This window comes from Talpa occidentalis, unplaced genomic scaffold (assembly GCF_014898055.3).
Source record: "Talpa occidentalis isolate TD23 unplaced genomic scaffold, MPIMG_talOcc4v2.1, whole genome shotgun sequence".
Lineage (NCBI taxonomy): Eukaryota > Metazoa > Chordata > Mammalia > Eulipotyphla > Talpidae > Talpa > Talpa occidentalis.
The window spans coordinates 148846902-148872895 of record NW_026555331.1 but is presented as its reverse complement, the minus strand read 5'-3'; the positions used below and the strand labels follow the sequence as shown (position 1 = coordinate 148872895).

Here is a 25994-nt window from a genome sequence, read left to right as displayed (position 1 = left end):
TCATGATATCCTCTGTTTCTGCACTACTCTGTAGAAGGCAGCCTTCACTTGAGCATTCCTCAGGCTGTAGATCAGGGGGTTCAGCAATGGGTTGAAGAGGTCATAAAATAGGGAAAGGATTTTCTTCTGCTCATTCTTGGTCCCATTGTCTGGGACCAAGTACATTATCATGGCAATGCCAAAGTAGAACCCAACCACACAGAGGTGGGAGGAGCAGGTGGAGAAAGCCTTTTTGCGGCCCTCATTTGACTTGATCTTCAGGATGGCCAAGACGATGCGCATGTAGGAGACCAGCATCAAGAAAAAGGGCCCTGTTATGATGAATGCAGCAGAAGAAAGGATATAAAGTTTGTTGAACCAACTGTCCCCACAGGCCATTTTGATGACAGCTTGGACTTCGCAGAAGATGAAATTCACCTCCTGGGACCCACAGTAGGGCAATCTCAGAAAGACAATCAGATCTCCTAAGGCAAGAGAAAAACCACAAGCCCAGGAGGTGATGGCTAGCACCTTGCATAGTCTCCAGGTCATGATCACCATATAGTGGAGAGGATGGCAGATGGCCACGTACCTGTCATAGGACATCACCACCAAAATCATGGCCTCTGTACAAACAAAAGCCAAATACAAAAACAACTGTGCAGCACATGAAGCATAGGAGATTGTTTTTTTGTGTTTCACTAGGTTTTCCATTAATTTGGGCAAATTGCTGGAGGCATAGCATATGTCAATGACAGCCAGATGAGAGAGGAAGAAGTACATGGGGGTGTGCAGTCTGACGTCCAGCCAGATGAGCCCCAAGATCATGCCATTTGCCAGCAGGTTAGAGACATACAGCAGGGAGAAGACACAGAAGAGAACCACTTCCATATCTGCACTGAGCTGGAATCCCACCAAGATGAGTTCTGGGAACCATGACTGGTTGTCCCCCATCCTCAATATGGTTGGTTCCAGTCTGAGATGTGACAGAAAAGCCAGAGCTTTAGGTCAATGTACAGTTATTTATCTTGAAAAATGCTCAAAATGTCTTTACTTATTTTCCCAGTGTTCCTTTGTTTTTTCCATTTTATTATGATGTGATTAGTCTTACAGATAAGAAGAACGATAAGAAGAACTATAAGAACTATAAGCAATTGCAGTAATGTATTTCACTTTATTACTTTCTTTTTTCATATCTTTTCCCATCATTATGTTTGTGTTTGTATACTCATATATCTTAAATCTTACTGAATCATGTAAGTGCTGAAATAATTTCAATTTATCCCTCTTTTGTTTTTCTAGAACAATTCTACTCACTAGTCTATTCTCAGTACAATTACCCAAATTGTAATATAAACATGATTCATATCACTTTGTTACCCTTTGCTCCAAGTTATAACCTCCTGTCACATTTTATTTGTTTTCTAATCTCAGATAATTAGCCCTGATCTATGATAATTTTGAATGGTACAGTCTTTGTTTCATACAATAAGATTCACCATTAAAAAGAATTAGACCTTTTGGGTAACTGATTCCATGCTGAATTGGGTTGTTACAAAGTTGGCAGTGAACAAATTTTTAAAGTAGAAGAGGGAAAATATTGATACTAAATAGTGTGGATAAATGATTTTGTAATGTAGATCTGTGGGGAAAAACATTGGTAGACTAATCCATATTTACTTTGAGAACAGTGGACAATGTAATATTGTCTTTATGTTAATGAAGTCAAATAAAGTCATATTTATTTTATTGGATACAACAAAGATTATTTTCTAATTTTCAATTATCACACTTAACAAGAAGTTTAATCACATATATTTTTATCAAGATTGTTAATCATTACTCAAATATCATCATTTAATAGGGAGAATATATAATTTGGTGTACAGATTTTTAAAGGGATAGTCTATTCTTAAGATTCTTTAATCCTATTGCAGTATTATAGTATCTTTTGGAGAGACAAATCTAATTTCATAAATTAACATTTACCAAAATTAACATTTGGAAACTAATGTTACCAATTTAACATTAGTATCAACTTATGTCTTTGATATCATAGGTAGGTTATTTTATAGTAAATGCCCAGATTCTTATGAATTATCTTCTTTAAATATCATATTGTTCTCTTTATATTTATGTATAGAGATTACATTCTAAATTTACACATTATGATTTTACTAATCTTGTTCATTGTGGATAAAGTGGCACATACCTCATATGAGATTTTGACATTGAGTTTTCAAAAATATCTTGGAAAACATAAAATTCAACAAAAACCTATATAGATAATATTATATCATACAAATATACTGTATATAAATGACTTCCCTATGACTGATGGTGAGAATTGTCAATAATTGTACATATAGAGTTCATTCTATGTTGTACTGATATTTTCATACATATAATAATAAAATTCTATTTATTACATTTAGAATCATATGTACATTTTTCGTATTAATTATTTTTCCTGACATATGTTTCAATTGGTGCATATGGTTCATTTGTTTACTAACTTTTTGTTGAGTTAGTACATTACCTTCCACCTTGGTTGAATGCCATATAAAGCAAAAGTGACTAAATTTAATGAATTTATGTTCGTATAACTTTTGGTATTAAATTCCCAGACGGTATGTCTCAGTCAACTCTCTGTATTATTTGTCTTTCTAACTCCCCTCCTTCTGCATCATCACCTGTATCACCATCATCATTCTCAACCACATCATCTTTTCTCACTGATAAAAGCAAACAATCAAAATCCCAGACACGATGTAACTATAATGAATCACCTAGTGGGGAAGAGTCCCCAATTTACCAATCAAGGCCCTATAACCTCAAGCTCATCTTCCTATGGAGCTTCCCACTTTAGCTCTCAGTTCTATTATTCTGACTGTCATGTTTTTACACTATATAGTCAAAATTGGTATAAAATGTACCATTTTCAGTTCATTGTTGCCACTGCTTCATATTAAATATCAAGAAAGAATAGAATACTTAATGGAAAGTGACTTTACAGAGCTTAAGCACAAACTGATTATAATGTATTTGTCATTTATACATTAAATTCCAGTGTGCTTACAAGCTTGAGTTAGCTACCCTCTAGATTAAAGGAGCTGAGTACAACTTTACAGAGTGATAACCTTTATTTCTTACTGTCCATTTCACAAGATTTCTGTACAAATGATAATCCCTACCCCACTCAGGATTTCCTCATAGACACACTTTCACACGTGAATGAAGACCAAAAGATACAAATACTCACTTTGCATCAAATCTATTGTTTTTTTCTACAATTTCAGTTTGTGGACCCAGAATTATTTCTGTTTCCCAGGTGAATAACACCTAGGATGAGGTAAGGACTACACCAAAAATTCCTGGGGGATGACTTTGCACATACAGTTGTTACTACTACTGAGCATTATATACATTCAACACCACAGCTCTAAGATACAATGTTGTATCTGACATGACTTTTACCCACAAGGCCAATACAAGATTTACAGAGCTATAAATTCTAAGATAATAGGAGGTCAGTCCCTTAAAGTGATGACAAATATAGATTAATTCATAGGTCTTGAGATTCTTTTCTGCTTATAAAAGTAATTTGAAAATAGGGCCTCCCTTGGTGGCACAGGTGGCTGAGTGCAGCGCTGTGAAGCTGTCTATAGCCTCTGTAGCACCGGTTAGATCCCGGCCAGCCAGCCAGCAAGGGTCCCACATGGCACAGCAGACCTCTCCTGTCTCCCCGCTGCTCCCCTCAGCAGTGTATTTCGTCAGTCTGCCTGTTCTGCTCCCCACACTGTCTCTGGTGAATCCTCTCACCCTCCCGTGCATCTGGCCTGTACTCTGGTTCTTATATAAAAAATAAATCTTTAAAAAAAAAAGTAATTTGAAAATAAATATTCTGGAAATTATTGTATATCCCTGTGAAAGTATCAGATTCAGTAAATGTAATTCCTCTGGCTTGAAAATGCATGAGAGTCCTTCAAAATATGAGTGTGGTCACACTGTGCAGAGTCACTGGTCTCACTGTGTGAGCCCGAAGGGGGTGCTCAGTGGGCAGGACACTGAAGGCTCCTCACTGGGTTGTCCCTGTATGTCCACAGGCACCACAGAAAAGAAGATGACAGCCTGCTTCTTCCTCTCTAAATACCATTAAGACTTTACTATTTTTAATATTTTCCTTTAACATTTTAACTTTTAAAATGGTTAATATTTCTCTTTAATATTAGGAAAACTGACATATAAAAACTTGTCATATATTAAATGATTATGACATGATGAGCCTGGGGGTAATACACACCAGGACATCCTCACATAATCACTCATAACCAGCTCCATGCTCTCCCAGCTTCCTGTCACCAAGAGGGTCATTTTCTACTCTCCCTAGAATAGATAAACATGAGGAGGCCTGTCAGGCAGGAATTAAATGAATAAGATGGACAACAAATAGAGTCAAAGGACTTACAAGCTCACTATAAAGATCCATGTAATCCCCAGGGTAAAATAAAACACAAAGATCCATTCTTTGAACTGAGATGACTCCTTTGAATGGTTATAGAGGTCTCTGATGGATGCTTTCTCTCTACGACAGTCACTGAGGTTCTAGGTGAAACCAGGCACTCGAGGTACATGTGCTAATGCATGATAATATATTCTAAATATAAATAGAGATATACACATATATACAGTGTCCACAAGATTGTCAAATATCTCCCATCATAACCCAGCAGAGATAGCAACACAGCACACGCTGAACTCACACGCTCCTAAACCTATTTCACTTTTATGAACTGGAGTTTCTCTCCAGGCTCATGCCCCATAAATATATTCTATCATTAGTTTCTATGTTTTTCCAAGGTGTGAATTATAATTTATTAGGAAAATAGTTCACAATAGAATTTAATAATTAAATGCTGCTTTAAAAAAAAAAGCTGAGTAATACAGTAATTTAAATATGGCATTTCTTTGGGATATTGCTAAAATATGGTTGAGGATTTGTGCCATATTATATCTGAGGAGAAAATGGCAACAAAAAATGAACTAATGCCTTACGCTGGCTTTGAAGAGATGTTATGAGAGAGTTGCAGGGAAATTGCTTTGGTGATAAATTTCTTAGTTGAAAAGTAAAACAATAACTTATCAGCACCCTTGAGGGCACATGCCAAGACACTTTTGAATGTTTTCAAAATATTAGCTTAAGGGAGGCATTAAGTGAGAGGACAGCGGCGCCATAGAAAAATGTGAGAAAAAATGGGAGACAGTCCTAGCTTAAATAAATATGATCACATTTTTATATAAACATGCGTTAAATTTGTAACATTAAGTTTTTCTACAACTACAGAAACTACATTATAAAGCAAAAGGGAATATTTACGTTTTTTAAGATTAGTTTAAAATGTCTGAATAAACTGTCATCTTTTAATAATGCAGTTTAGAAATAGTGAAGACAATTCACTAAAAAAGACATCCCCTCCCAACAGAATCCCTACAATAATAGCAGCTCAGAAAGGGAGATTTGCAGGTCACTGAGTGCCATTCTTCCCTGCGGGGAGGGAACTGCAGCAGGGAGTGTCCAGCTCTAAGCAGCAGTATCAGCACTCGCTCTATCCTGTATGGTTGCAGGACAATTTTATAAACATCAGTAATTTCTACATCTAATAATTAAGATCTGGTATAGACTAGGGAAGTGTCAATAAGAATAACTATGAGAGTGGGCCTCCCCTGGTGGCCCAGCGGTTGAGCGCTGGGCTGCGAAGCTGCCCGCAGCATCTGCAGCACTTGTTCAATCCCTGGCTGCCAGCGAGGGTCCCACCTGGTGCACAGACCTCTCCTGCCATGCCCGCTGCTACCCTCAGCAGCGTATTTGGTCAGTCTGCCTGTTCTGTTCCCTGCTCCGGCTCTGGTGAATTCTCTCACCCTCCCGCACTTCTGACTGTACCCAGTGCTTATATAAATAAATAAATAAATCTTAAAAAAAAAAAAAGAATAACTATGAGACAAACTTACCTCTACACTGCTTCCGCAAGGAGAAGACTTCCCTGTTAGTGACTAATTTTCCTAATAACTGAGGTTACTCTACTGATATCTCATCTGGATGAGGCACTATAAGGTTCTTTGATTCCTTTGGCCACTTCAGAGCCATATCCAGAGAAAATGTTTTCCTATGAGGTTTCTCATCCTTCTAGATTCCTTTGTAAACAATACATTGGGATAATATGAATGACCAATTCTCAACCACACTAGGAGGTGATGACAAGAAAACTGCCAAAATATCAGAAAAGTGCCCCCCACCAATACAGACACACGTCAGGGGACAGAAGTTTATAGAGATCGGGTAAAGGTGATATCTAGGAATCTCTACATAGACTTGCACCTACTCTCTCAAAAGAGATCAGCATGTGTCACCAGGAATGTGATTCCCTCAGCAAGGCATGTTGGTTTCTGCAACCAACCGGCTCCACTTCAACTCCCTAGATTGAAAATCATCTCAGGAGCAAATAAATTTATTTAACATTAGGAGATGGCACTTCTGAATCACATACAGTGGAGGAACACAACATTACCTTAATTGAAAAATACAATAAAACAAGATGTGAGCGCTTGATACTCCTCAGGAATCTCCTTTCACCAAGAGAAGACCCTTCAGAGGCAAAGGATGTGTTCTAAGACCCAGTGGTAGGGATCTGAGGAGAAATATCAGTTGAGGAGCATTTGCTACAATTGATGATATTTTTTCTACATATCATGGAGTTCTAAATTATACCTCTAGGAGTAAAGATTTATTTAGAATCAACTGAAAACAATTCCCAGAAGGAAAATTTGACAGGGTATCTTTCTACCTTCTTCATCGTGAAGTGGGAGAAAATATCCCTGTCTCCTCTGAGTAAAGATTCTCTATGTGTTTCCCTTGAGGAATATTCTAGGCAAAAGTCAAATCACATATTGACATTATACTGCGGCCACACAGACTTTCAAATATCTCAAGGGTTATGAACCCTAGAGAGTTGTCACAAATTAGAGTGTACAAAACTTTAAAATTATTTCTGTTCTAAATTCATGCTGCTTTATGAATCCCATAGATACTATGAGGCTGTGATTTGTAGAAGGTTAGAGAAGTTTTCCATGGAAGCTGCTATGGCAAACCTGATAAAGAGTCTCTCATCCAAGGTGATCCATCACCGAAGCAGGGCTGATAGACACAAATAGCAAGGACTGAAATATCCATAAACAGCTACTTATGAGCCTTAAATTGTTTTATAAAATTCTTCATTGCTTGATATGAACTATATATTTTTAAATAATCATTATAATTTCAGTGATATTCAGAAAGGATTTTGAGTATATGAAGTTAATATTGCTTCATCTGTGATAACAGACCTCTTGAGAACTTTCTAAGGTGACTGGGAGGTCAAAAATTTTCTTTAAATCTAAAATACTAATTTTTAATCACATTTATCCTGCCATTATATGAGTCTGAAATGACTAAGTCTACAGCTGTGGGATATAGTAACAGATTGGATGCAAATGTAAAAGCAAAAACCTATTGTCCAAGATACAGTTTCCTGATTTTTTACAAAAATATAAAACAGGACTAGTTTTTCACTTTTTGTCCTAGAGACTACAGCTATTTTAAACACCATAAAAATATATTATCCATATGAGATACTTCCTTCAAATAGATCAGTAAATGTTTTCAAGTGCCATTTTAATTTCCTCTCTTTCAGCTTTATTTAGGTATTATGGACACGTAACAATGTTTATATATTTGAGGTGCACAATGAAATGATTTGATACCTGTTTACACTGTGAAATGATGGCCAAAGAGTGACACATCCAACATTTCACATGGATTGTTTTCCTTTTTACTGCCAGCATGTTGACATTTTTAAAAATCCTATTACTTTTTACTGAAGCAACTTTGGTTGATAACACTGCCATGACTTGGAGGTTCAGGTTCATACCTCTTCATGTTACTGCACCATGTGTACCATTAAAGCACCCACAATCCTCCATCATAATTTACTGCCTCTCCCCCTTTTGCATCCTCCACTATCTCCCTCTGATGGCCTCAATTCTATGCTCAGATTCCTAGCGTCTGTTTTGGCTTATTTTTGTTACTCCCTCTATTTTCCCTCCATATTCTACAGATGAGTGACATCATCTAGTATTTTCCTTTCCCTTCTGACTTATCTTGCTCAGCATTACCCAATTTCATCCTCTTGTCACAAGTGGCAAGTGGTCATCTGCTTTGATATCTGAGTGGTACCCAATGCACATCTATACACATTTTCTTTAAAACTGCTCAGTCAATGGGCATTTAAATTCTTTCCATAGCACGGCTTGAATAAGGAGGGCTATAATGAGCAGGGGAGGGCATATATCCCTTTGAAACAATGATTTTGTGTCCACGAAGTACCTCGGCATGGGATGGGAAAAAAGATGAAAAGACAATTTTCCACAGAAGACACAAGTGACAAAAGCCATCTTAGAAAATGCTCAACATCACTCAGCGCAAGGGGAATACAATCAAAAGGACAATGATAAGCCAATTATACCTGTGTGAATGGCATATATTCAAAAACACAGAAACAACAAATGTTGGCAGGACTGTTGAGAAAATGGGATCTTTGTACACTGTTGGTGGGAATGTAGATCGGTCGAGCACCTATGGAAGAGAGTATGTAGGTTTCACAAGATACTAAAAATAGATCTACCACATGATCCAGAAATTTTGCTCCTAGTTAAAATTATTTTTATTTCTTTTGCCCTTGGTGTTGTGTCCCCAAAGACATCCTTGAAGTCAATGCCTATGTACGTTTGCCTATGTATGTTTTCTTTTATATATTTTATGGCTTCAGATCTTCCTTCAAAGTTTTTAACCCATTTGAGTTTCCTTATGGTATGAGATAGTGGTCTAGGTGCAATCTGCTGGAAATGAAACTGTCTATATTCCCCAACACCACTGAAGAGACTTTTCTTTCTCTTTCATCTTGAGTTGCATTATACCAGCAAGTCCATATGTGAGCACTACCAACTGCATACAATTCCACCTTCCTTCATGATGTCCTCTGCTTCTGCACTGCTCTGTTGAATGCAGCCTTCATTTGAGCATTCCTCAGACTGTAGATGAGGGGGTTCAACAATGGGTTGAAGAAGATATAAAACAGGGTGAGAACTTTTTTCTGCTCATCCCAGTGACCATCATCGGGGACCATGTAAATAATCATGGCAATGCCAAAGTAGAACCCAACCACACAGAGGTGGGAGGAGCAGGTGGAGAAGACCTTTCTGCGGCCCTCCTTTGACTTGATCTTCAGGATGGTCAAGACGATGCGCATGTAGGAGACCAGCATCAAGGAAAGGGGCCCCACTAAGATAAAAGCACCACAAGAAAGGATAAAAAATTTGTTGATCCAGGTGTCCCCACAGGCCACTTTGAGGACAGCTATTATTTCACAGAAGATGTGGTTCACCTCTGGGAATCCACAGTAGGGCACTCTCAGAAAGAGAATCAGATCTCCTAAGGCAACAGAAAAACCACTAGCCCAGGAAGTGATGGCCAGCACCGTGCACAGTCTCCAGGTCATGATCACCATATAGTGGAGAGGATGGCAGATGGCCACGTACCTGTCATAGGACATCACCACCAAAATCAGGCACTCTGTGCAGGCAAAACCCAAATAAAAAAACAATTGTGCAGCACAAGAAACATAGGAGATCATTTTTTTGTGTTTCACTAGGTTTTCCAGTAATTTGGGCAAATTGCTGGAGGCATAGGAGATGTCAATGATGGCCAGATGAGAGAGGAAGAAGTACATGGGGGTGTGCAGCCTAACGTCCAGCCAGATGAGCCCCAAGATCATGCCATTTGCCAGCATGTTGGAGACATACAACAGGGAGAAGACACAGCAGAGAAGCACTTCCATGTCTGCACTGAGCAGGAATCCCACCAGGATGAGTTCTGGGACCCCTGACTGGTTGTCCCCCATCCTTAATGATAGTTGGTCCAAGACTGAAACGTGATAGAAAAGCCAGAGCTGGAGGTAAAGGTGGCATTATTTATCTTGAAATAAACTCACAGAAAGCATACAGGATTATCTATATTTGACTAATTACCCAGTTTTTCTTTGATTTTTGGTGTTTTTTCCATTTTAATATGATGTGATTAGTTTTTCAGATAAAAATTAAGAACTACAAACATCGCATTAATGCATTTCACTGTATTATTTATTAACATTTCTTTTTTCATATCTTTTCCCATAAGTGTATCTGTGTTTGTATACACATATATCTTATATTTATTGAACCACATAACTGCTGAAATAATGACAGTTTATCCCTCTTGTTTTTTGAAAAACAATTCTATTCACTATTTAATTCTCAATATGATTACATAAATTGTAATATAAACACAATTCACTATGGTAAAAATATTAGTTTGTTACCCTTTGCCCATTTTATAATCTCACATCACATTAGCCCTGAACCATGATAATATTGAATGGTTCACAACCTTTTTTTATACAATAGCTCCCATTTATGTTTTCCATTGATTATCCATGTTGTACTCAATAAAATAAATGTGAATTTAGTTCCCTTCATTAACACTAAGATAATGTAACTTTGTCCAGCGGTTCTCAAGGATAATATGGATTAGTCAACTAATGTTTTTCTCCACAGATCTACATTACAAAATCATTTATCCACACTATTTAGTATCATTACTTTCCTGTATCTACCTTAAAAATGTGTTTCTTTCAACCTTGTATTCACCCAAGTCACCATGGAATTAGTTACCCCATCAAATGGTCTAATTTTTTTTAATGGTGAATCATATTTTCAAAGCAATTATCACACATAACAAGAAGTTTAATTATGTATATTTTATCAAGATTGTTATCATTGTTCAAATATCATCATTTAATAGAGAGAATATATAATTGGGTGTACAGATTGTTAAAGGGATAGTTGATTCTTAAGATTCTTTAATCCTACTGCATCTATACCCCATCTTTTGGAGAGACAAATCTAATTTACTGAATTAATATTAACCAAAACTAACACTTGGAAATTAATGTTACCAAATTAACATTAGTATCAGCCTATGTTTTAATATTATACATTAGTTTACCTTAAGGCACATGTTCATTTATATTCCAGCTTCTTATAAATTATCTTCTTTAAATGTGCTATTGTACTCCTTATATTTACATATAAGAGATTCTTTTACATTTTAAATTTATACATGATCATTTCACTGATCTTGTTCAGTGTGTGCATGAAATGGCACATACCTCATATGAGATTTTAATGTTGGGTTTCAAAAATATCTTGGAAAACATAAAATTCAACAAAAACCAATACAGACATATCATACAATTTACTGTGTATAAATGATTTCCCTATGACTGATGGAGACAATTGTCAAGTGTTCAGTCTATGCTGTATACTGATATTTTCATAATATACATAAGTAAAATTTTATGATTATTTTATTTGTTTTAGTATCATTTTATTTGTTACCTTTAGAATCACATGTACATTTTTTATATTATTTTCCCTGACCTGTGTTTTAAGTGGTGCATACTGTTTATTTTCATACAAACTTTTTGCTGAGTTAGTATATTCCCTTCCACCTTGATAGTATGCCATATAAAGCAAGTGATTAAATGTAATGTATTTTTGTGTAACTTTTATTATTAAAGTAAATTCCCAGACAGTATATTTCAGTCAATTCTATGTATTATTTGTCTTTCTATATTCCCTCTTGCTCCATCACCACCTCCATCACCTCATCATTCTCAATCACATCATGGTTTCTCACTTGATAAAAGCAAACTAGCAAAATCCCAGACACGATGTAACTATAATGTATCACCTAGTAAGAAAGAGTCTCCAATTTACCAATCAATTTACCAATCTGGCTGTATAACCTGAAGCTCATCTTCCTACGGAGCTTCCCACTTCAGCCTCTCTGTTCTATTATTCTGACTGCCATGTTTTTTTGTTGTTGTTGTTTGTTTGTTTGTTTGTTTTTGTGGGACCCTCGCCGGTGGCCGGGGAATGAACCAGCATTGCAGAGGCTGCGGGCAGCCTCGCAGCCCAGCGTTCAACCACTGCGCCACCAGGGAAGGCCCCTGACTGCCATGTTTCAACATTATTTAGTCAAAGTTGGTTAAAAATGCACCACTTTCAGTTCATTGTTACCACTGCTTCCTGTCAAATACAAAGAAAGAACAATACTTAATGGAAAGTGACTTCACAAAGGTTAAGTATACACTGATTATAATGTAAGTAGTTCCTCTTTACACATTAAATCTCTGTGTGCTAACAAGCTTGAGTTAGTTACCCTCTAGATAAAAGGAGCTGAGTACAACTTTATGGAGTGATTGCCTGTACTTTTTACTGCCTATTTCCACATGATTCTTGTAGAAGTGGCGATTCCTACCCCACTATTCAGGATTTCCTCATAGACACACTTTCACACATGAATAAAGACCAAAAGATATCAATTTTCACTTTGCATAAAATCTATTATTTTTTCCTCAATTTCAGTTTGTGGCCCCAGAGTTATTTCTGTTCATCCCAGGTGAATAACACCTAGGATGATGTAAGGGTGACAGCAAACATTCCAGGGAGACCTCATTGCATATACAGTTGTTACACGCTAAAGAATAGTCTATACTTTTAACACCACAGCTCTAAAATACAAAAGGTTGCATCAGACATAACTTTTACCCAAAGGACCAATACAAGTTTTACAGAGCTACAAATTCCAAAATAATAAGAAGTCAATCCCTTGAAGAGATGACAGGTATAGATTCATTCATAGGTTTTCAGGTACATTCTTTGAACTAAGGTGACTCCTCTGAGTGGTTATAGAGGTCCTGTGATGGATGTTATGTATCTATGACAGTCACTGGGGTTCTAGATTAAACAAGGCACTTAAGGAGCATGTGCTACCAGGTGAATAATAAATTCTAAATATAAATACAGATATGCACATACATATACAGACACATATGCATAGAGTCACATTGGTATTTCAGTGTCCACAAGATTTTCAAATATCTCCCATCATAACATGGCAGAGATAGCAACATAGCACACCTGAGCTTACAAGCTCCTAAAATGATTCCACTTTTATGAATTTAAGATTCTCTACAGGCACATGCTCCATAAATATCTTCTATCACCAGTTTCTATCTATTGTTTATGGGTGTGAATTATAGTTTACTAGCAAAATAGTTCACAATTAGAATTTAATCATTGAATAACTCTTTCAGAAAATGATGACTAATACAGTAATTCAAATATGACATTTCTTTAGGATATAACTAAATATGTTTGAGGATTTTGACTATATTATATCTGAGGAGAAAATGGCAACAAAAAATGAACTAATGTCTTACACCTGCTTTGAAGAGATGCTATGAAGAAGTTTCTGGGAAATTGCTTTGGATAAATTCCTTAGTTGGAAAGTAAAACAATAACCTATCAGCACCCTTGAAGGCAAATGCAAAGCCACTTTTCAATATTTTCAAAATATCAGCTTAAGGGAGGCATCAACTGAGGGTACAGTTTCAAAAAGAAATAACTATGTGACAATCTTACCTCTTGCACTGTTTCTATAAGGAGATTTCCCTGTTACGGTTAACAGAATTTTCCTTTCTAGTATAAGGTTTCTCTAGTAACATATGATCTGGGGTAGGCACTATAAGGTTCTTGGATTCCTTTGGCCATTTCAGAGCCTTCTCCAGAGGAAATGCTTGCACATGAGGCTTCTCATCCTTCTGGGTTCCTTCACCAACAATACACTGCAATTATTTGAATGACCAACCCTCAACCACACTGGAAGATGATGAGAAAACTGCCGAAATATTGGAAACACTCCCCCACCATAACACAAATATTTCAGGGGACAAAAGTTTACAGAGCTGGGGCAGGAGTGAAATCTGGGCATTTATTCCATTTATCTATACACAGTCTTGTCAGGGGAGATCTGTATGTGCCTCCCTCTACAAAGGCATGTTGGTTTCTGCAGCCACCTGGCTCTACTTCAACTCACTAGATTGAAAATCATCTCATATGCAAATATATCTATTTTACATTAGGAGATGGCACCTCTAAATCACAAACATTGGAGTAAAACAGTATTACCTCAATAAAAAATACAATAAAACAAGATGTCAGCACTGGATACTCCTCAGGAATCTCCTTTCACCAAGAGAAGAAACTTCAGAGGCAAAGAAAGGACGTGTTCTATGTCCTTGTGGCAGGGATCTGAGGAGAAATCTCAGTTGAGGAGTATTTGCTACAATTGATGATGGTTTTTCTACATATCATAGAGTTCTAAATTATACCTCAAGGAGTAAAGTTTATTTAGAATCAACTAAAAATTACAATTCCCAGAAGGAAAATTTGACATGACATGATTCTTTCTACCTTCTTCTTCATAAATTAAGAGAAAAACATCCCTGTCTCCTTTCCCTGGAGGTGAGCAAAGAGTCTCTATGCTTTTCCCTTGAGGAACATTCTAGGCAAAAGTCAAATCACATATTATCATCACACATGGTCCACAGAGACTTTCAAAAATCTCAAGGGTTATAAACCCTAGAGAGATGTCACAAATTAGAGTATACAAATCTTTAAAATTATTGCTGTTCTAAATACATGCCTCTTTCTGAACCTCATGGATATTACGAGGCTGTGACTTGCAGAAGGTTAGAGAAGGTTCCCATGGAAGCTGCTAAGGCAAACCTGATAAAGAGGTGATCCATGATGGAAGAAGAAGCAGGGCTGATAGATGGAAATAGCAAGGATTGCAATATACAAACAGCTACTCATGAGCCCTTAAAATGTTTAGGAAATACTTCAATGGCTTGATTAGGACTATATATTTTAAATAATAATTATAATTTCAGTGATATGCAGAATGGATTTTGAGTATATGAAGTTAATATTGCTTCATCTGTGATAATGGGCCTCTTGAGAACTTTTGAAGGTGACTGGGAGGTCAATAATTTTCTTTAAATCTAAAATACTAATTTTTAATCACATTTATCCTGCCATTAGATAAGTGGGGAATACCCTAAGTCTACAGCTATGGGATATTTTAACAGATCGGATGCAGATGTAAAAGCAAAAACCTATTGATCAAGAAACAGATTTATGATTTTTTACAAAAAATATAAAACAGGACTAGTTTTTTGCTTTTTGTCCTAGATACTACAGCTACTTTAAATACCATAAAACATATATTTTCCACATGAGATACTTCTTTCAAATTGATCACTAAGTGTTTTCAAGTGCCATATTAATTTCCTCTCTTTCAGCTTTACTTAGGTGTTACTGACACATAATAATGCTTATATATTTGAGGTGCACAATGTAATGATTTGATACCTATTTACACTGTGAAAGGAAGGCTACAGAGTGATACATGCAGCATTTCACACAGTTCCTTTCCCTCTTTACTGTCAGTGTGTTGACATTTTAAAAAATCCTGTTACTGGGCCTCCCCTGTGGCACAGCAATTGAGTGCTGGGTTGCGAAGCTGCCCACAGCCTCTGCAGCGCCAGTTCGATCCCCGGCTGCCGGGCAAGGGTCCCACATGGCACGCAGACCTCTCCTGCCGCCCGCTGCTCCCCTCAGCAGTGTACTTCGGTCCCTCTGCCTGCTCTGCTCCCCGCTCTGGCTCTGGTGAATTCTCTCACCCTCCGGCACTTCTGACTGTACCCAGCACTTGTATAAATAAATAAAATAAATAAATAAATAAATAAATAAATAAATCTTTAGAAAAAAATCCTGTTACTTGTTATTGAGGCAACTTTGGATGATAACGCTGCCATGACTTGGAGGGTCAGCTTCACAACTCTTCTTATAACTGCACCATGTCCACCATCAAAGCACCCACAGTTCCCCATCATAATCTACTGCCTCCACCCTTTTTGGATCCTGCAGTATCTCCCATGGATGGCTACACTCATATTCCTAGGGTCTGTGTTGGCTTATTTTTGTTACTCCCTCTGATTTTTCCTCCATATTCTATATACGAATGAAATAATCTAATATTTACTTTTCTCTTCTGACTTATCTTACTCAGCATTGCCCTCCTCAAATTTCAGCTTCTTGTCACAAGTGGCAAGTGGTCATCTCTTTGATAGTTGAGAGGTACCCACTGCACATCCATACACACCTTCTTGAAAACTGCTGGTCAATGGCATTTAGGTTGTTTCCCTAGCACGGCTATAATAAAGAGTGCCAGAATGAGCAGGGGAGGGCATATATCCCTTTGAACCACTGACTTTGTGTTCTTCCATGAAGTACCTAGGCATGGGATGAGCAAAAAGCTGAAAAGACAATTTTCCACAGAAGACACAGCCACCTTAAAAAATACTCAACATCACTCAGCACAAGGGGAATATAATCAAAAGGAAATTGATAGCCACCATATACCTGGGAGAATGGGCTATATTAAAAAAAAAACACAGAAACAACAAATGATGGCAGGACTATTGAGAAAATGGAATCTTTGCATGCTATTGGTGGGAATGTAGATTTGTCCAGCACCTATGTAGGTTTCACAAGATATTAAAAAAAAGATCTACCACATGATCCAGAAATTCCATTCCTAGTTAAAATTATTTTTATTTCTTTTGCCCTTGGTGTTGTGTCCCCAAAGACATCCTTGAAGTCAATGCCTATGTATGTTTGCCTATGAATGTTTTCTTTTATATATTTTATGGCTTCAGATCTTCCTTCAAAGTCTTTAACCCATTTGAGTTTCCTGTATGGTATGAGATAGTGGTCTAGGTTCAATCTGTTGGGAATGAAACTGTCCAGTTTCCCCAAAACCATTTGAAGAGACTTTTCTTTCTCCAATGTATGCTCTTTCACCTTGAGTTGAATTACACCAGCAAGTCCATATGTGAGCACTACCAACTGCATACAATTCCACTCTCCTTCATAACATCCTCTGCTTCTGCACTGCTCTGTTGAAGGCAGCCTTCATTTGAGCATTCCTCAGACTGTAGATGAGGGGGTTCAACAGTGGGTTAAAGACAGCATAAAACAGTGTAAGTACTTTCTTCTGCTCATCCCGGTGACCATCGTCTGGGACCAAGTAAATCATCATGGCAATGCCAAAGTAGAACCCAACCACACAGAGGTGGGAGGAGCAGGTGGAGAAGGCCTTTCTGCGGCCCTCCTTTGACTTCATCTTCAGGATGGCCAAGACGATACGCATGTAGGAGAACAGCATCAAGGACAGGGGTCCCACTAGGATAAATGCTCCAGAAGAAAGGACAAAAACTTTGTTAATCCAAGTGTCCCCACAGGCCACTTTGAGGAGAGCTAGGATTTCACAGAAAATGTGGTTCACCTCCTGCGACCCACAGAAGGGCACTCTCAGAAACAGAAGTAGATTTCCTAAGGCCAGTAAAAAGCCACATATCCAGGAGGTGATGGCCAGCACCGTACACAGTCTCCAGGTCATGATGACCATGTAGTGGAGAGGATGGCAGATGGCCACGTACCTGTCATAGGACATCACCACCAAAATCATGGCCTCTGTACAAGCAAAAGCCAAATACAGAAACAATTGTGCAGCACATGAAGCATAGGAGATTGTTTTTGTGTGTTTCACTAGGTTTTTAAATATATTGGGCAAATTGCCAGTGGCATAGGACATGTCAATGATGGCCAGATGAGAGAGGAAGAAGTACATGGGGGTGTGCAGTCTGACATCCAGCCAGATGAGCCCCAAGATCATGCTATTTGCCAGCAGGTTGGAGACATACAGCAGGGAGAAGACACAGAAGAGGAGAATTTCTTTCTCCACATTGAGGTGGAATCCCACCAGGATGAATTCCGGGAACCATGACTGATTAACCCCCATCCTTATGGACAGTTTGTCTGAGATTGAAATGAAATACAAAGACCAGAGCTGGAGGGCAATAAAAACTAGAGTTATTTGTCTTAAAATGAGCTCACAGTAAGCATACATGCTTATCTGCACTTTACTGAGTATTTTCCTGGCATTTCTTTGCCTTTTTGATGTTTTTTCCCATTTTATTATGAAGTAATTAGACTTTCAAAAGGAAATGAAAACTATAAACTATTCTACTCTATGCATGTCACCAAACTATTCATTTATGTTTGCTTTGTAATATCATTTCCCATGAGTGATGTTTGTATATATATATTTTATATGTGATATCTATATCTTATATTTCCTAAAACCACATAAGTGCCGAAATAATGCCAATTTAGCCCTCTCTTATTTTTAAAGAACAATTGCATTTACTCTACTTTCAGTATAATTAGCACGAATCAGAAAATTTAACATAAACATGATTCACTACTAAATACCTTAAGTAGATCCAAGTTATAACCTAATGTCAAATTTTCTTTTCTAATCTAAGAAAATTACCCAGGATTTCACAGCATGAACCATGATAATTTTGAATGGATACAGTATTTTTTTATAAAATAGCTCCCATTTTAAATCTTTCATTGATTATCCATGTGGTAGTTCATGGTATAAATTTTTGACCCAACAAAGTAAATGTAAATGATAGTCCCATCGTTAATACCAAGATAATGTTAGTTTGTCCCACTATTGGCAAGATTAATATAAATTAGTTGGCCCATGTGTTTTCTCCGCAGGTCTACATTATAAAATCATTTATCCACACTATTTAGCACTTCCCTGTCTCTACTTAAAAGACTTGTTCTGTGCCAACCTTGTGCTTACCCAAGTCATGGAATCAGTTACTGCACTAAAATTTCTAATTCTTTTTAATGGCGAATCATATTTTCAAAGCAATCATATTTAACAAGATGTTTAATAATTTATTTTTAATCATTATTGTTTTAACATTTCAAATATAATCTAGGGGCCTCCCTGGTGGCACAAGGGGTTAAGATAGCACAGTGAAGCTATCCGCAGCCTCTGCAGCACGAGTTAGATCCCTGGTGGTCAGGGAGCTGACCACATGGCACAGCAGACCTCTCCTGTCTTGCCACTTCTCCCCTCAGTAGTATATTTCAGTCAGTCTGCCTGTTCTGCTCCCCACTCTGTCTCTGGTGAATCCTCTCATACTTCCTCTGCACCTCTGGCCTGTACCCCAGTTCTTGTATGCATAAATAAATAAATCTTTTAAAAATATAATTTAGTAGGGAGAATATATAATTTGGTGTACAAATTGTTGAAGGGGTAGTGGATTCTTAAGATTCTTTAATCCTAATGTATCATTACTGACATCTTTTGGAGAGACAAATCTATTTTACAAAATTAACATTAGTATCAGCATATGTCTTTGATATTATACAGTAGTTTATTTTAAGGCAAATATATATTTATAATTCCAGATTCTTATGAATTACCTTATTCAAATATGTTGTTGTTCTCTTTTTATCTATCTATAAGAGATTGCTTTACATTTTAAATTTACAAATTACAATTTCACTAATTTTGTTGAATGTCTGGATAACGTGGCATATACCTCATATGAGATATTTCCATTAAGTTTCCAAAATTATCTTGGAAGATATTTTTATTTAGAATTTTATTTAGAAGTATTTTATTTAGAAGTATTTTTATTTAGAATCACATCTACACTTTCCATATCAAAATATTTCCCTGACATGCTTCAATTGGTGCATACTATTAATTTGCATACTAACTTTTTATTGATTTGGTTCATTACTTTCCACTGGCTTGTATGCCATTTTATTATAATGCTAAAGTGATTAAGTATAGTGCATTTATTTTTCTGTAATTTTGATTATTAAAGTAAATTCCTAAATGGTATAGCTCAGTCAATTCTCTGTATTTTTCATCTTTCTATTTCTCCTCCTCTGTCATCACTGCCATCAGCATCATCATTCTCAACTTTAGCATCTTTTCTCTCTTCCTAACAGTAAACAAGAAAAAATACAAACACGTTGTCACTGTAGTATGTCACCTGGTGGGAAAGAGTCCCCAATTCAACAATCAAGGCTGTATAACCTCAGTTTCTATCATTCTGATTGCCATGTTTTAACATTCTTTAGTCAAACCTGGTGTAAAATGTGCTCCTTCCAGCTCATTGTGACCACTGCTTCATATCCAATACCACTTAATGGAAAGTGAGCTCACACACTTAGGTATAAACTGACTATAATGTAAGTAGTTTCTGATTTACATTTCAAATCCCAGGGCACTTACAAGCTTGAGTTATCTACCCTCTAGTCTAAGGAGCTGACTACAACTTTATAGGATGTTTACCTGTATTTTTTTGCTTCCAGATACAAATGATTCCATATAGAAATCGCTATCCCACCCTTACTACTTAATTCCAGTTAGTGGCCAGAGAGTTATTTCTGTTTCCTAAGTGAACAACATGTAGAATGATGTAGGATTACACCAACCATTCCAGGGAGACCTTTGCACATACAGTTGTTACACTAAAGAATATTTATATTTTCAACACAACAGCTCTGAGATACAAAATGTTGCATTTGACATGACTTTTACCCACAGGCCAATACAAGTTTTAGAGATAATAACTACCAAGATAATAGGAGGTCAATCCTTTAAAGAGATGATGAATATAGATTATTTCATAGGTCTTGAGATTCTTTCATGATTATAAAGTAATTTGCAAATAAATATTGTGAAATTTATTCTTTAACCCTATGAAAATATCAGGCTTGGTAAAAGAAGCTTCTGAAGTTCAAAAATGCATAATCATCCCTCAAAATACAAGTGTGGTCACACTGTACAGAGTTACTAGTCTCACTGTGTGAGCCTGAAAGGGGGGAGTCTCAGAGGGCAGGACACTGAGGTCTTCTCCCTGGGGGCATCCCTGCATGTCCACAGATAACACAGAAAGGAAGGTGACAGCCTGTTTGTTCCTCCCTAAGCACCATTAAAAGACTTTAATATTTTCCTTTAATATTAGGAAAGCTGACATATAAAAAGCTGTCATATATTTAATCATATGACCCAATGAGCCTGGGGGTAATACACACCAGGACATCCTCACATAATCACTCATAACCAGCTCCATCCTCTCACATCTTCCTGTCACCAAGGGGGTCTTTTTCTACTCTCCCTAGAATAGATAAACATGAGGAGGCCTGTCAGGCATGAATTAATGAATAAGGATGGACAACAAAACAGTAAAAGGACTTACAAACTACAAAGATCTAACTAATCCCCAGGATAAAATAAAATACGAACTGGGATTTGACACCAAAGATCCATTCTTTGAACAGAGATGATTCAGTGGTTATACAGGTCAAGAGATGGATTCTGTGTCTCTACGACAGTCACTGAAGTTCTAGGTGAAACAAGGCACTCAAGAAGCGTGTGCTAAGTGTGAATAATAAATTCCAAATATAAATATATATATATATATAAAGACAGATATGGATAGAGTTAAGTTAGCATTTCACAGTGTCCACAAGATTTTCAAATATCTCCTACTGTAAGCTGGCAAAGATAGCAACACAGCACACCTGAACTTACAAGCTGAAGTTATTGAATTTAAGCTTCTCTACAGGCTCACCTTCCATAAACATATTGTAAAATTAGTATCTATCACTGACCAACATGTGAATCACACTTTGCTAAGAAAATTTCACAATCAGAATTTATTTCTGAATACTGCTTCCTTGCATAAAATGCACAGTAATACATGTAACTAAATATGTTGTTTCTCTAGATATTACTGAATATGCATGAAGATATGGACTATATCATAGTTGGAAAAAATGGCAACACAAAAATGAATTAAAGTCTTATAACTGCTTTGAGTTGATGCTTATGAGAGTGTTTTAGGGATTTTGCCTTGGTGATTAATTAATTTCTTGGAAAGTAAAATAATAACCTAATAAAGACCCTTGAAGGCACTTTGGAACATTTTGAAAATATTCACATAAGGGAGGCTTCAGATAAGAGGGCAGTGGCCCCTTAGTAAGACTGTCAGAAAAAAGTTGAAAACAGTCCTAGGTTCTATAAACATGATTGTATTATGAAGGTTTATATAAATGTCTGTCAAGTTGATAACATTTTGTCTACAACTATAAAATCTATATTACAGAGGCAAAAGGGAATAATTAACTCTTTTTTCGGATTAGTTAATATATTAATAAGCTGTTATCTTTTCCATTACTATTATATTCATTCTACTTAAGTATTTCAAAAATAATAGATTAAAACTCATAAGTAATGCAGCACAGAAACAGTGAAGACAATGTCAAGATAGCCTAAATAAAATTTCCCCTTCCAATAGAATCCCTACAATAATAGCGGTTCAGAAATGGAGGTCTGTGGGTGAGTAAGGGGCATTCTCCCCTGCGGGGCTGGAACAGGAGCCGAGAGCTCTCTCCAACTCTAGACAGCAGTACAGACACTGACTCTATCCTACTCTGTTGAAGGACAATTTTTAAATATCATTAATTTCCAAGGCTAGCAATTGCAGTAATTTCTGTGTCAAATAATATGTGCTGACAGCCTAGGGAAGTTTCAATAAGAAATAACTATGTGACAGTCTTATCTCTTACATGATTCTACAGGAGAAGACTTCCCTGCCATGGTTACTACAATTTTCCTTTCTAATAACTGAGGTCACTCTATCTGTGATAAGGTTCATTGCTCCTTTGGCCATTTCAGAGCCTTCTCCAGAGGAACTTCTTGCATATGAGGCTTCTCCTCCTTCCAGAGTCCTTTCGAACAACATATTTGAAACATTTGATGAGAAAATTGCCAAAATAGCAGAAACTCCCACCCCCAAACACACCACCACCCACATCAGGGGACAGAAGTTTCCAGAGCTGGGACAGGGCTAAAATTTGGAGATTCATTCTCTTTCTCTGTACATGCAGTTGAGTCAGGGGAGATTCAGTATATTTCACAAGGAATGTGATTCCCTCTACAAAGCATTTGATTTCTGCAGCCACCCTGCTCGACTTCAACTCCCTAGATTGAAAATTACTTCATGTGCAAATGTATCTATTTTATGTTAAGAGATGGCACCTCGAAATAAGTAAAACAATATTACCTCAATTAAAAAGTACAATCAAACAAGATGTCAACACTGGATACTTCTCAGGAATCTCCTTCACAAAGACTCTTCAGAGGGGAAGGATGTGTTCTAAGACCCTGTGGCAGGCATCTAAGGAGACATCTTGGTTGAGGAGCATTTTCTACAACTGATGATAGTGTTTCAATGTATCATGAAGATCTAAATCATAGCTCAAGGAGTAGAGTTTTATTCAGAATCAACTAAAAATGGTAATTCCCAGAAGGAAAATTTGACATCTCTTTCTCCCTTCTTCTTCCTCAACTAGGAGAAAAAGATCGCTGTCTCCTCTCTCTGGAGGGAAGTGAAGATTCTGCCTGCTTTTCCCTTGAGGGAAAAGTCAGGTCACATATTGGCATCATTGTGTGTCCACACAGATTTTCAGTATCTCAAGGGTATGAACCTGAGAGAGATGTCACAAATTGGAGTGTACAATTATTTTAAATAGTTTTATTAATTCATGTTCTCTGATGTCCCCATAAACACATATGATAGGCTGTGACTTTCTAGAAGTTGTTTTGCAAAGCTCTGAAGGGGTAGATTCCCCCAAACCAAGGTGTATCTTTCTCTGATTAGGGCAGACTGGATGCAAATGAGTAAAGATAATATCCATAAACAGTATTAGTGAGCCTCGTGAAGTTTACAAAAATATACCTAACAATATGGACTATATACTTTTCATACAATTGTTTTATTTTTGTGATCAACAGACAGGACTTTGAGTCTATGAAGTCAATGTTTCATCTGTGACAATGGGACCTTTAAGAACTGTGACTCAATATTTCCCTTCAAAATCTAAAATATTCACCTTTAATCACACTATTTCTGTCATCATGACAGTAGAGTTTTCCAAAGTCTATAGCCAATGTGTTTTCACAGATTCTAGGCAAATGTAAATACAAAATTCTAATGATTTTCCAAGATACGCATTTAACAAATTTACAAAAAAAGTAAAAAAAAAAAATATATTTTCACATAGTGTTTTAGATACAATTTAAAAATTGGTTAAATATATTATACAGTGAGATTTTTAAAGACTTTGAATTTCCTTTTGCCGAATCTATTTATTATTAACATATTAAATGTTCATATATTTGAGGAGTACAACTTAATAACGTGATAATCATACACTGGAAAGTTTACACTTCTTTAGATTGATCCCCTTTTCTGCACTACTTTGTTGAAGGCAGCCTTCATTTGAGCATTCCTCAGACTGTAGACAAGGGGGTTCAGCAATGGATTGAAGAGGGTATAAAACAGGGAAAGGATTTTCTTCTGTTCATCTCGGTGGCCATTGTCTGGGACCAAGTACATCATCATGGCAATGCCAAAGTAGAAGCCAACCACACAGAGGTGGGAGGAGCAGGTGGAGAAGGCCTCTCTGCGACCCTCCTTTGACTTGATCTTCAAGATGGCCAAGAGGATGCGTATGTAGGAGAACATCATCAAAGAAAGGGGCCCCAATATGATAAACACACAAGCAGAAAGGACAACAATTTTATTGAGCCAAGTGTCCCCACAGGCTACTTTTAGGACAGCTATGATTTCACAAAAGAGGTGGTTTACCTTCTGGACCCTACAGTAGGGCAATCTTAGATAGAGAATTATATTTACTAGAGCCAGGATAAAACCATACGCCCAGGAGATGCTGGTCAGGACTGTGCACAACCTCCAGTTCATGATGACCATGTAGTGGAGAGGATGGCAGATGGCCACGTACCTGTCATAGGACATCACCATCAAAATTGCACACTCTATAATAGCAAGTGCAGAATACAAAATCATTTGCATAGTGCATGAAACAAAGGAGATTGTTTTTTTGTGTTTCAGTAGGTTCTCCATTATGTTGGGCAAACTGCTAGAAGAATAGGAGATGTCAATGACGGCCAGATGAGAGAGGAAGAAGTACATGGGGGTGTGCAGCCTGACATCCAGCCAGATGAGCCCCAAGATCATGCCATTTGCTAGCAGGTTGGAGACATACAACAGACAGAAGATACAGAAGAGGAACACTTCAATTTCTGCACTGAGTTGGAATCCCACCAAGATGAATTCTGGGACCCATGATTGGTTGTCCCCCATTCCTTAATGATAGTTTGTCCAGGACTGAAATGTAATATAAAGGCCAGAGATGGAGATTAATGAATAGTGGAGTTATTTATCTTGAATGGAGTTCAGAAGTAACTTGTAAACTTATCACAACCACACTAATTTTTTTCACAATGTATGCTTGCTATTTAGTTTTTAGCTATTAATTATGAAGCAGTTAAACTAGCATACAAATATCAATAATATAAAGAAATACGCCATATACACATCATCAAATTTTTCAACTTATCTAAAATATTGACTTAGACTTTCTTGCCATGACTTTGATGTTATGTAGAGTACAGACCAATTGTTTTCTCTAATATCTTCAGTTTGGGTTTTCCAAGGACTTACTAGTTTGAGAACAGTTTAAAAACAATCAGGCTTTCATCAGACTTCTCAGCAGAAATTTTATATACCTTGAGAGAAAAGGATGACAGATTCAAAATGCTGTAGAATAAGCATTAAAGGAATTTGACAAAACTATTTCTCCCCCATAGAAAATGTTGACAGGAGCTCTCCTGTGTAAATCAAAGAGAAGAAAGTCCACAAAAAACTAACAAGTAAATAAGTAGATAGAACCAGAAAACTATGGAAGTAGCATGTCTTCATATATTAGTAATCACATTTAATACAAATGGACTAAAATCACCAATCAAAAGGCACAGAGTGGTCAGACAGATTAAAAGGCAAATCCCAAATTTATTCTGCATATATGAAACTCATGATACAAAAATATACCCAGAATCAATATGAAATGATGGAAACTATTACTCCAAGTCAATGCAAAATTTTAAAAGGCAGGAACTATTATACATACATCAGAAAATATAGACTTAAACCCCAAAAAAT

At 36.9% G+C, this 25994-nt stretch overlaps 4 protein-coding genes across 4 annotated transcripts; all 4 read right to left on the bottom strand.

Annotated features, from left to right (window-relative positions):
• Window positions 1-933, bottom strand: LOC119251326 (olfactory receptor 2A5-like). The gene is made up of 2 exons (XM_037518661.1): window positions 682-933; window positions 1-636 (listed from the first exon to the last, which is right to left on the bottom strand). Exons 1-2 carry the CDS (start codon window positions 931-933, stop codon window positions 1-3), a joined length of 888 nt encoding a protein of 295 aa, XP_037374558.1.
• Window positions 934-9038: 8105 nt separating this feature from the next.
• Window positions 9039-9971, bottom strand: LOC119255634 (olfactory receptor 2A5-like). The gene has a single exon (XM_037523021.1). It carries the CDS (start codon window positions 9969-9971, stop codon window positions 9039-9041), a length of 933 nt encoding a protein of 310 aa, XP_037378918.1.
• A 6977-nt stretch (window positions 9972-16948) lies between these two features.
• Window positions 16949-17881, bottom strand: LOC119255582 (olfactory receptor 2A5-like). The gene has a single exon (XM_037522896.1). The coding sequence runs from the start codon at window positions 17879-17881 to the stop codon at window positions 16949-16951; it is 933 nt and encodes a 310-aa protein (XP_037378793.1).
• A 6322-nt stretch (window positions 17882-24203) lies between these two features.
• LOC119255511 (olfactory receptor 2A5-like) lies at window positions 24204-25143 on the bottom strand. The gene has a single exon (XM_037522772.1). The coding sequence runs from the start codon at window positions 25134-25136 to the stop codon at window positions 24204-24206; it is 933 nt and encodes a 310-aa protein (XP_037378669.1). The 5' UTR covers window positions 25137-25143.
• Window positions 25144-25994: the final 851 nt, after the last annotated feature.